Source organism: Gossypium arboreum, chromosome 1 (genome assembly GCF_025698485.1).
Source record: "Gossypium arboreum isolate Shixiya-1 chromosome 1, ASM2569848v2, whole genome shotgun sequence".
NCBI classification, from domain to species: domain Eukaryota; kingdom Viridiplantae; phylum Streptophyta; class Magnoliopsida; order Malvales; family Malvaceae; genus Gossypium; species Gossypium arboreum.
Genome location: NC_069070.1, coordinates 84,616,943 through 84,629,447, shown reverse-complemented (window position 1 = coordinate 84,629,447; position 12,505 = coordinate 84,616,943). Strand labels below are relative to the sequence as shown.

The following is a 12,505-nucleotide window of genomic DNA, read 5'->3' as shown; positions in this document are numbered from 1 at the left end:
CAAATGAGGACTTGGAGTCCACTGAACTCGAAAACCCAAACCCAAATAAGATGGGTTTTCTTCTTTGTGTTGATTTTTCTCTTTTTGGTTTTCTTGTTTCAACAAGAGGGTGTTAGCTAGCCTTAGCAATTGAGGATGTCACACCTCAACATATAGGAGGTTAGTTGTAATGAATAAGTAAGAAATAAGCCTTAGGCTCGATGGTTAAGTACCTTATGCATCCTTAAGAAATCTTAGGTTTAAATCACATCTCTTCCATTTTTTCTCTTTTTATTTTCAGCAACCTAGGATGAAACTCACATTAAAATAAATATTAAATAGAGTAAAAATTGAATAAAAATGGGTAGTAGCCTACTTGGTTAAACATGTTTCTCGCCATCTCTTGCTCAAGTTTGAACCACCCCTTACCTAATTTCATATCTTTTAATTCTTTCAACCACTACAGGAAAATAGGGCTTTAGCGGCGCTTTTAGCGGCATTTTATCAAAAAACGCAGCAAAAATTTTAAAACATAGAGCAATAGCGGCGTTTTTGGTAAAACGCCACTAAAAACCAGAGTATTAGCGGCGCTTTTGGTAAAACGCCGCTAAAAGTCATATAACCCCTAAACCCCAAAAAAATCATAAACATTAATCTATAACCCCTAAAACAATAATTATTAAAATTTATGGTTATACAATATATTAAATATTTTCTTATATAATCGTAAAAGAGATAGTATTGAATTTAAAATATTGAATTAATTATCATTATAGTTTAAGGTTTATGGTTTAAGATATATGGTTTAGGGTTTAGTATTTATGGGATAGGGGTTAAGAAGTTTAGGGTTTAGATTAATTAGTATTTTTAATTTATATATTAAACGATTTCTTATATAATTGTAAAAGAGATAATATTAATTTGAATATATTAAACTTATGATTGTAGTTTAAATTATTTAAGAGATAATAGATAAACTTTATATATATATTAAATGGTTTAAGATTTAATCTAAAAATATTTTGATATATTAAAATAATTCAATTCAAATTAATTCCTCTACACTTAATTTATTTAAGTGAAATTTAAACTTAAAATTTAGTCCTTATATTTTAATTTGATTAGTTTTAGTCCTGTATTTTTCAAATCGATCAATTTTATCTTTTGTACTTTTTAAAATTTAAAATTTTAGTCATGATCACTTAAATGATAGCAATTATATATGTTTGGCTAAATTCGCTATTAGTCTTGATATTCGCATAAAGTTGTAGATTGAGTTCATGTTATCCAATTACATATTATCATGTAATGTTTTAATCAAAAGTTAATAATATTAACTATTTGGATTAATTAATAATATTATAAAAATATATAGACTAAATGATATTAAAAATTAAAGTATATGCAAAAAATCTGAAATTTAAATATATTAGAGAGACCAAATTAAAATTTAACCATTTTAGTAAATAATAATAATACTAATAATAATAATAATAAAAGAGAAAAAAAAGAAAAAATTATTGGGCTGCATACGTTTTTTGGAGCCCCAAATTCCCTTTACTTTCCCCAATTTACACAGGGTGGCGTTTTCAGAAAATGCCGGAAAAGTGCAATACCCATTTCCCCAAATTTTTCACGAAATTCTAACTTAAACGTTTTCTTTTTGTTAGCCCTGATTTCCCCAAAGTTTTTCACGAAACTCTGTATTTCTTCCCTAAAATCTAAAATCCCCAATTTTTCCAAATCATTAAGTTTTCCCCCAAATCCTTCGCCCCGTGTCAGAAAAACCCATCTCCTCCGTCGCCTTCTCCCCGTGCATCGCAACTCATTCCCTCCATCGTCTTCGCCCCGTGCATCGCAACCCATCTCCTCCATCGCCTTCGCCCCGTGCATCTGCTGCATAGCCGTCCAGTGTCCCCTCTGCTGCTCGAATATATTTGGTAAATTCAACGAGGTTGTCGATTCCTCTGAACAAGGCTGACTTCACTTTTAGGTTAGTAACTACATTCACCATCTTATTTTACTTGAATATCATATTCTAGCTACCACATTTTTTGCTACAACAGCTCGGTTATTTTGATAAACAATTAAATTTATGAAATAAGATGTAGAAGTTAATACCCATATCCAAATTCACACCTGAGTTCGAGTAAGGTAGCTTGAAAAACTGCATTAACATATTTACTTGCAATAAGATACAAAGATATAAATGAATGGAGTTCTCTTTATACAGGATGTAGACATGTAGTTATGTTTTTAGTTACATCCACCAAAGATAAAGTGTTGGTCACATGTTTACTATGAAGCAGTAAGTTAGGCCAAACATATACCAGCATTGCTTTTAAACTGTTTTCTCTGCTCTCTTATCCTATATGTTAGAACGTGGAAGTGTAGTTTGTTTGAATGGGAAGTGTTTCTCCTTATCGACATGTCTTATATCTGTCTTTACGTTTGGTTGCCTGTCATAAATAATGCAAATGATTACACCCTTGTTTAGAGAATGTAATTGCAACCATTTCTTTTAATTACATCGGCTCTGGGTATTTTGTATGTACAAACATATGAGTCTGAGATGTTAAAAAAAATTGGAATTGCTTTTTGTTGGAGTGGAAAAATTTTGTTTGTCTTAGCTTTATATTTGATTTGTTCTGGATGATTTTGTTTATCAAGATATTGAAGGCTATGTCCCTACAACGCAATCATATATAACAGTAGCAGATAATGAAAATCTGTGAATGTCAGTGTAAGCATGGAAAGGAAACATGAAAGCAATGGCCTTTATTAGAAGGAGCTATGGATGGGTGGCAGAAAGAAACATGATGAAATTCTGGCCACCAGAGTTAACCTCTCAATGTATATAAAACCCTGCTAGAAACCCTGCTAGTATATCTTAACATCTTGCTTGTTCCTGTATGTTAACTTCTTTATCTTTATTTTTGTAGCATCTTCTCTCTGTATTATTCTTACTCAACTGTACTTGATTTAGGAGGGAAAATGCTGTAGCATTGAATTTATCAAGCTTCTTGAATTTATCAGGCTGCAGTGCTAGCAATGGATGATACGGTATTAGATGTTGATCAAGTGGAAAATATCATAAAATTTTGTCCAACTAAAGAGGAAATGGAACTTCTCAAGGTAATGCTTTAGCATAAGCATATAAATATATTCAGTATTGTATTTAAGCTATTTAGAATTGCTTTTTACATAGTATACATTTACCATTAAAAGTTTGTCTTCTTTGATTGTGATTTACCCTCTTTTTATTTTTTAGAACTACACTGGTGACAAGGAAAGTCTAGAGAAGTGTGAACAGGTCTGCATTTTCTCTCTAACCATATTTTCTCAATTTTTCAAATTGTTAGACTTGGGTTTTTACATAGCTGGACTGATAGATGGTTCATTTCCATTGACATGCTAAATATACTATTTTTCTAAAAATTATTTGTCTTTGTCTTCATGTTCTTCTAAAATTTGACCTTCTAATATCTTTCCTCCAGAGCATTTGGCTCAGTAGTTGGTGCATGCTTCCCCCTACTCAAAGAGCTGGATTCAAGTCCCCCTATCTCCCAATATAAGAAAACTCTTTATGCCATTCAGTTTAAGAAATTTCTTTTAAAACTGAGATACTTTGGTATGATAGGGAATACATTTTTCTGGCTAGGTCACTTCGAATGACTGAATTACTGCTTTCTTTTTATTCGGTTTTTAGGGAGTGAGGGGAACACAATGGAAAACTTGTCCTCCCTCCCCCTTTCCGCCAAGTTCTTTTTATTTTTCTCTCTTCCTTCTTCTAATGAAAAGAGACTATAATTTCATGTACTGATGTTGGAATTTATACTGCTTGTTAAAAGATGAAGATTGTACTTTTGATACCTAGTCCTATATTTCCCTACTATATTTTTGGAACAATTTATGTCTGATAATTTCTCAATAAAGATAGTAATGTTAGCTAAATTTGTTCAGTGATGTGGATTATTCATGAGCATAAATACAGTTAAGATTTTCTGACTGAAAGTTCAAGCATAGGGAGCTTATCTGAAAAAAAATCATTTTGTTTACTTATGGGTTTATTCTTATTCTAAGAGATATAAACTAGATTACTCTATATATTTACCTATGGAAAGAAGTGTGCTATGGAAGGGTGTATATGGTTGTACATTTAGTAGAGTGATAGGTTTGTCCTCCTTTTGACTTTGTGGTTCATTTGAAGAAGAAAAATAGAAGGATGTTTCAAGGAAGAATTACCCTTTAACAATCTCCTGTTCTGTACTCCCTTGTTATAATTTAAAAAGGCAGCAGTGGCTGAAACTGCAAGAGGCTATTGATTTTATATCTCTGTTCTGGTAAAGTGGGCTTTGTGCTTCAGTCAGAGCTGCCTTGGTTCTTAGTGGTAGTATGGGTTCTTTCTAATTCAAAAATGAGAAAGAGAAGGAAAGAATGGGCAGATAATGTATCTTTCAAAAATGATGAAAGTGCCACGAGTAGAGTCAAAACTAAGAGTGTTCTGTTTCAAGATTCAGTTCCGAACTCAGGTTTGGCGGTATCTCCATAGTAAATCTGATTTGATAAATTTACAATATTATTCAATAATTAATCTCCTTCTTGTTTCTCCTTTTTCTTTTATTGAATCACTTGTTTATCCTCTGTTCTTACATTTTTTTACCACTTGCAGGTTTCTGAATTTAAAAGGAGCTTAAATACTGTAAATTCTACATCTAATGAGGTATATCATTAATGTTGTATGTTTTATTTGTTTTTCATTTTTTACAACTTTTTCTGACCAACAATTTATTTGTTACATATATGTTTTATTTTATTTTATTTTAATCGTTAATTGTATGTCACTAATGCTTAATTGTTATAATTTTTACATAAATGTTTTTTTTTTACTCGAGGCTAAGAAGTTAGCATCACAATATAAAAAGGAAGCGGACAAATGCAATTCGGGTATGGAGACGCATGAAGAAGTAAGGAGAAAGCTGAAGAAGCACTGTCGGCTCAAATGAAATTAACAGCAATGTGGGAAATAAGAGCTCGTCGAAAGGGTGGAGAGAAAAGGTCGCCAAATCTAATGCATTTCCTTATTTCATTTAAGTAACTTCATTATAATGTCTTATTTTATTGATATTTTTATATTTAATCTAGTTTTTATTATTTATTTTAGTTTTGATTCTAAATTTTATTTTTATTTTAATATTTAAGAAAACTTGAGTTCTAACTTTTGGATTTTAATTGTGTTATTAATTTATTATTTTAAATTCTAAATTTAAATTCATTAATTTTTGTGTTTAGTTTTAAAGTTAAAATTTTAATAGAAAATTTTATATTTATATCATTCAATATTTTGATAATAAATTTTAAATTTTTATACTTTTCATGACTTTTATAATATTTTATAATTTTTTTTGAATTTCATGATATTTAGCGACCTTTTTTCAGATAAACGCCGCAAACTTTAGCGGCATAGGCAATAGTGGCATTTTTAGCGGCGCTTGGAAAAATGCTGCAAATAGTTTTAGTGGCACTTAAAAGCGCCGCTAAAGGCCTAAAAAAACGCCGCTAAAAGTCAGTTTTGCTGTAGTGAACCAAAATTTTGGCTAAATCACCCTATAGCCCATAAAAGTTTGAAAACCTAGATATTTAATCTGTTTTCCTAATTACCTTAGGATTTTGATTTCTTTTCTAATTCAACTTGAATTCTCCCTCTTTTCCCTTTAAATTCTTCTTTTCTTTCTCTTCCTTTTCTTTTCATCAAATTGGTCATTTCATTGCTAAAATTATTTTTTCTCTCGATATAAAATCAATCCCCAATAAATCAATCCTCTACAGATTGTTGAATTCATCATTTATAGCCTCCATAATTCCATCAAGTGCAATAATGTCTAATTCTAAAATTTAGACCCCAAATTTCATAGAATTTCTACTCGATTTTAATCTTTCAAATCAATTAGACAATTTTTAACGATTCTTGACAAATCTTTTGTTAAAATCAACAAATCTTGATAAATCTTGGAAATCAAATGTTAACTGTATGAAATTATCATTTGAATGACCCGTTTCAAGCGCATCGGACCAGATTTGGACGTGAGGGACATCGCTCGGAATCTCAGTGAAAGGTGTGTGTTTTTTTACAAATGAATCGAGAAAAATCATGCCTCGAAATAGGATCACACAGCTCCTCACACGACCATGTTCCCCTAAAACCCTAGGTTTTTCCATTCTCACACGGCCAGTCTGTCACATGGCCTTGCCACATGACCATGTACCCCCTCTACATGGTCCAATCACATGGCCATTTGTCCTTATTTCTTTGATTTTACAATTTTTCCCCTATTTTTTAGATTTTACAATCTATCCCCTACTTTACAAATTTTACATCTTTCCCAAAATTTTATGATATGTTCAGTTTAGTCCCTAATTGATTCCAATTTTTTTTTTAGTATATTATATTATCCAATTAAGTCATCGATACTATGAATTATGTCAAAACCCATGAATTGATTGATGTATTAATATGATGAGTATAATTGCATGAATTGTGAACAATATGTATGACTATTGCTTTACTGTTTGTGATTGTACGTATAGTATGCTTTATGACACCGTTAAATAGAAAACTTAATAAGCATGACTTTTGCTACTGAGTTGAACTGTTATAAGCATATAAATTGCTATTGTATCGATATGATATAAGCATATTGATTTCTACCTTATTGTTCTGTTGAAAGCGTAATTAAATGCTATCATATTGATATGTTTGAGCTTGTCTTATTGCATTGCTTAGGGTGGGACTATATGTACGGAGGAAGTGTTAGCAACTTGTCTACACTATTTAGTGGTTTATCCACACCGTATTAGCAGGTTTAATATGCAAATGTGTTGTGCATCCACAACCTACTGGCAACTTATCTAAAAAAAATTTTCATCAAAAAACTTTAGTGGTTCATCCACCATTTTTATTATTAGTGGTTTATCCACAACATACTAGTAGTACATCTATAATGTTAGTGGTTCATCCACGCCGTGGTGTGAAGATAGAGGAGTTTTGGGGAACAACTACTGTGGTGTGTAGTGGGGTTTGGTAGGACCTATTTTGATTAATTGAAATTGCATTGCATTTATAAGACATATTCATGGCTTTGAACATTGAGATATTATGTTGATGAATTGATTTGATTTATCCATATTATATATTCTTGATTAATTGTGATTTATTCTATGAATTGATATTCTATATGTTTTGCTACTGTTTGTACTAGTTTTCTTGTGATTAAACTCACATTGAGCTTCATAACTCACTCCCCTTTTGTTCTCTATCTTTAGAGATAATCCACTAGGTTAAGACACGGACACAACATTCGGAGAGACTCGGCTCGGTTTTGTCTATTATGATATTTTGGATTTATTATTTGAAACTTTTCGTTATTTAGAAATTGTAATGTTTTATTTAAATTGTGGCATGAGACTTAAGTTTTTAGGGACTATTCAGCATGCATGACCTTTAATTTTGATTAGGTTATTAAAATTAGGAAATTTAATTATTTGTGCATGAAATACAACTTCTATTAAAAGTAATATTAGGTATCAATTTATCCACTACTAGATCATAAATTTTTAAGTATTAAATAAACTGGAAATTAATTAAGTTTCAAAAAGTAGTCACCATTGTATAGAAAGTTAAGCTAAACCGATTTTTGAAAAGCCCGTAAACTTTCTTTGAAAAGAGACGAAAGTTTTCTACCAAAATAAACTAATATTTTAAAATAACTGTTTTATAAACCCCGATCACTTCTAGGCCATTTTAATGGCGGATGTAATCTTCCGGATTCGGGCCTAATGTCTAGGCCGGATTGAAAATGTTATAAAGAATTTGACAAAAACAAAACATATGAAAAACTGGATAATACCCTCTTCTACAAACAAAAACCTTTCTCTCCAAAGTGTAATCCATATATTTTTCTTAGTTTTTGAATTAAAACTAGTTAATTATTTAATGGAATTAGTGGGTTTTTATCTTTTGGTGTTAGGATGAAAGAGAAGGATTTGATATTGAAAAATTACCCAAATGAAGATGAAGAATTTATTAAATGAGATGAATTTTGATGCTGAAGAAGATAAAGGATCAAGAATTACGCAGATGATTCGTTATTTTTTGTTAAAAATATTTAATTATTTTTTTATAATTTTTAGATTTTCAAGATTATATATATATATTTATATGTTTAAATGTTTATATATTTAATAAAAATCATATATTTTTATAAAAGAAAGACATGCGGTGTGATTTGATTGGCCACTAATTTTTTTAATGTCACTTAGTGAAACGGATTACAAGCTATAATAGTATGATATTTTAGTACTAAATTAGGACAAAAAAGTTTAGGTGTCAAAGTGAGAAAACTAGTATAATTCAGGGCCAAATAATAAATTAAGTTTTTTCAAACAATGAATTATAAATTATTTTAATGATTTTAGTATCTCATGACAGATATATCAACTCCGTTCAATAAATTATCAAAACAAATCAAGATTACAATAAAAATAAGTAAAAATATTTAAAATTTTTAAATTTTAATAAATAACCATTATTAAAATAACATGAAAATTTTATTTGATTGGTCGAAATTAGGATATCCACTATTAGTTGTGACTAATATATTCACCACAAAAACTCTTTAAAAAGTTAGTGATTAACAAAAAAATGTTCTATTTTCATGACTAAAATCAAACCTCTAATTATATAATTAATAACCTAAAAACATTGACTTTTTTTTTTAACAAACAATGCACAAAAAGACCTAACTAGAATATAAGATAACAAACAATTCAATAATTAACTAACGTCATACTTTTATAAGTATCATCATACTTAAGCAAGGTTTAACATTTTAACTAATGTATAATAAGAACGCATTTCATCATGAGCTTACATAGATTTAGAGAGTCACATGCATGATTAAAATATTGTTGAAAATTTTAAAATATCTCAAAACAATTAAATTATACATTCTTAAAAAAATTGCTAACTTTGTTTATAAGTTATTATACTTTATTGGATTAATACGAATTAAGTTAAGAGTGTAGATTCATGTATTGGGCTCAAAAGGCTAGTTGAATTATATTTGAACCCATTTATTTTTGGAAATGTTTTAATGTTCAAGAAAAGTGAATTTCTTAATTTGTAACACATTTATTAGCTAAGAGTAACTTAATCGATTAAAGTTATTTTTAGTTAAGTTTAGATTCATTGAATCATTTCAAACTATTTTTAATTCAATTCACTTAACTTTGCTATTTTTAACTAGTGAAACTTCTGTATATACCATAACTCATTTTCACTCTCAACATATCTCAAAAATCTATCATTTTCATCTTGCTCCTCCTCTCTTCTTTTGAGTTTGTCAAGTATTTATCTAATAGAATTTATTATTAGAATTTTATTTTCATTTTATAATAGAAAAATTTGTTAAATTTTAAAAGATACATTATACGACAAAATATCCTTAAAAATAATATCTTACATACCTCAAGCTGATTTGTTAAATTAATGAATATTTGCTAACGCACGTAACCTAAGCTGTAATACAATATCAGACATTCAACCTAAAATCAATTAATAACATACAAAGAGACCCATGATGACAAAATTCAATCAATTTAAAATAGCATTTCTTTAAGAATTTATTGGTCCAAAAGTATTATTAATTAGGGGTAGAAATTGAGATTGAGGATGAGAAAATAAACAAGATGGACCCACAAATGATACGGTAAGATAGGAGCATTTGATTCTAAAAGGATATGATGATTGTGGGAGCAAAAAGAAGTGTATTTTAGGCAAATGGTAGAAGGGGTGGTGTTGGAGATAAGGTTTCAGATGTGTTCCCTCCTGCCGTTTGTCTGCATTTCTACTTCTCCTTTTATTGCTACTAATCTATTCTCTTTTTATTTGGTGTCTGACTAAATGTAAATTATAATTTTAAATTTCTTTTCTTTTTTTATATTTTTAAAGGATTATATTTGTACTTATTATAGGCATCTATACTCTTAGAATAATAGATCTTTAGTTGCTACACTTTAAGCACTATTACAAGCATCTATACCCTTTGATCAATTTTTATATTTAAATTAACAGAACAAGATTAATCATTGATGCCTGACATAAGCATGAAACAGCTGTTCTTTTTAGTGTTAATTGCTTCTCTAAATTAGAAGTGGGTTAATACAAAGGATTGTTGCATCTAAGAAGAAAAGTTGAGACAATATTAAGGAATAAAATAATAGATAACTTGTATGTTGTATTAGGTAAAAGATTATTCTTTGCTATTAATTTCTTACTGGGTACGCAATTCTTAAACGTGAAACCATCTTCTCTGCCCATTAAATAATGAAATCACGTTGTCAACACCATTACTATGAAACTTGTATAATAAAAAAATTCCTTTTAAATATTTATGTTATATAATTTATTCATTTTAATTATTCCCATTAAAAATTTTAATGAAAATCTAACATGACATGTTTTGAAATGTGGATCAATCATTGAATGTTACATTGCACAATTTACCATGTCATAAATATTGCATACCACTTTAAAGGACTAAAATATAATTTACTCAATATTAACTATGAACCAAAATAAAACATTTTATTATTTTCGGGGTTTGGGTTCTGACCCGCCCCAGCAGCCGTCGACCAAGTACTGTCTGAAGCTGTCTTCTCCCGAATCAATTCAGCTGCTGCTTCTTTGCTCTCCTCAACCATTCAAAACAGCCAGCCCGAAGCTGTCTCCTCCCGATTAGATTCAGCCGCTGCTTCCTCGCTCTCCTCAACCGTTCAAAACAGCAAGCCATCGCCCCTGAGCCGAACCACGAACCAATTTTAGTTCCAAACTATGAATCGCTCTTCAGAACCAATCTGCTGTATATTGAGACCAATTTTGAAGGTTTTAATAGCCTTGGTTTCACACTTTTTGTTGCTTTCTTGAGGTTTTATCCTCAGTTCCAATTTTTTTTTTATTAATGTATCATCTTATCTTACACGATGTACCAAAGAATAAACATGCTAAAAATCACAGCATATATTGGAGTTAAAGCTGAAGGTCATTAATCTAACTTTAGTTCTTCCATGATAGGAAGCACATAGCTAATTTCTATAGTAACTTCTTTTGCAATCAGTGGGAACATATTCAATGTGTCTAATGCAAATTATTGATCTTGTAGACTTTCCATCAAATTATTTAAACTCTTTGAGGATATATAGTTTCTGAGTTTTGGCATTGTAACACCTTAAACTCGGCCTAAACGTCCAGACTAAATCCCGAGAGTTACATTGTCGATGTTAGGAAAACCACATTTATAAACGCATTCAAAATGAAACCATTCAACATATTATAATTATCACAGCAATTAACTATCTATTTAATCTTCTCAACCATCATAATGTCATGGAAAGTTGAAAGTACTAGTAGTAAAGTTAAAAGAAAAGATAAACGGATTGACAGAGCTCCTGCAACGACAGCCCGTTCAAGTCTGAGAGCCACCTAAAACCCAATCAACAACAAAATGAGTGGTGGACCCAGTGCATATAAAACGTGTATTCAATTAAAGCACATTTATAAGGTAATTCCCTTATCCCAAGATTCAATTAGATAACAAAAGCAATTTCAGATACAGAATAAATCAGATACATATGCAGTTATACCTACCCCCATTCGCTACACACCATCTTCGTCCATCCCAACACACCGTTAAGGGAGTTTAATGCCCAACCATTCCTACACACCATAAAGTGTCTATCTGACACGTTTACTGAGACGTAGACTATTGCTAGATCAAATTGTGGCAGAGCGCCAGATTCACACACACACACATATATATATATATATAACATGGCTCAACTGTGACAGCCCAAAATTGACCCTAGTCAGAATGTGGTTTCGGGACCACAAAACCGAGGCATAAAAATAATTTAAAATTTATTTTGATGCCTATGATATGTGTTAATTTGTGTGTGACATTTTTGATGATTGATTTAGTGTTATAAAGGTGAATTTCACTAGAAAGGACTTAGTAGTGAACTTTGAAAGTATGAAGGGAAATGTGTGATGACTAATTAAAGCATGCATGCAAAACAATGGACTTGCATGTCAAATTCCCTTTTATAGGTGGTGGCGCCATGACAAAGAATATGGGCTAAACATGTCATGAAACATGTTTTGTTGGGCATTAGGGAGAAATAATAAACAAATAAGCATGGGTAAGAAAAGAATGAAAAAAAAATGTGTGTGAGTGTGGTATCTCCCCATTGCCGTGAGTTGTAAAGGAAGAAAGAAAAAATTTGTTCATCCTTTCTTTGAGCCAAAACTAAGGAAGAAGGAGGATTTTTGCTCCATTTTTGGTTTAGAAGAGATCTAGAAGGAGATTTGGCTATACTTGCATCAAGATTAAGGTATGTTGAGGTTGTGTCATGAGATTCATGCTTGTTTTGGTTGCTAACTTGATGTGCATGTTAGCCATGGTTCAAATCC

At 30.5% G+C, this 12,505-nt stretch overlaps 1 protein-coding gene across 3 annotated transcripts; it reads left to right on the top strand.

Annotated features, from left to right (window-relative positions):
- Window positions 1-1,507: 1,507 nt before the first annotated feature.
- Window positions 1,508-5,185, top strand: LOC108450018 (formin-like protein 21b). 3 transcript variants are annotated; one of them, XM_017747439.2, is made up of 5 exons: window positions 1,508-1,972; window positions 3,016-3,114; window positions 3,251-3,292; window positions 4,652-4,702; window positions 4,875-5,185. In XM_017747439.2, the coding sequence occupies exons 2-5, from the start codon at window positions 3,031-3,033 to the stop codon at window positions 4,983-4,985; spliced, it is 288 nt and encodes a 95-aa protein (XP_017602928.2). In that variant the 5' UTR covers window positions 1,508-1,972; window positions 3,016-3,030; the 3' UTR covers window positions 4,986-5,185. The 3 variants fall into 3 exon arrangements, with proteins under 3 accessions (XP_017602928.2, XP_017602931.2, XP_017602927.2); XM_017747442.2 differs by having other exon boundaries at window positions 2,966-3,114; window positions 4,881-5,185; XM_017747438.2 differs by having other exon boundaries at window positions 2,966-3,114.
- Window positions 5,186-12,505: the final 7,320 nt, after the last annotated feature.

What these genes read in the sequence shown, in the direction of transcription:
- LOC108450018 (XM_017747439.2), top strand. Translation starts at nt 3,031, where the DNA reads ATGGATGATACGGTATTAGATGTTGATCAAGTGGAAAATATCATAAAA. An exon ending in AGGAAATGGAACTTCTCAAG is followed by an intron (nt 3,115 to 3,250) that starts GTAATGCTTTAG and finishes TTTATTTTTTAG; the next exon opens with AACTACACTGGTGACAAGGA. An exon ending in GTCTAGAGAAGTGTGAACAG is followed by an intron (nt 3,293 to 4,651) that starts GTCTGCATTTTC and finishes TACCACTTGCAG; the next exon opens with GTTTCTGAATTTAAAAGGAG.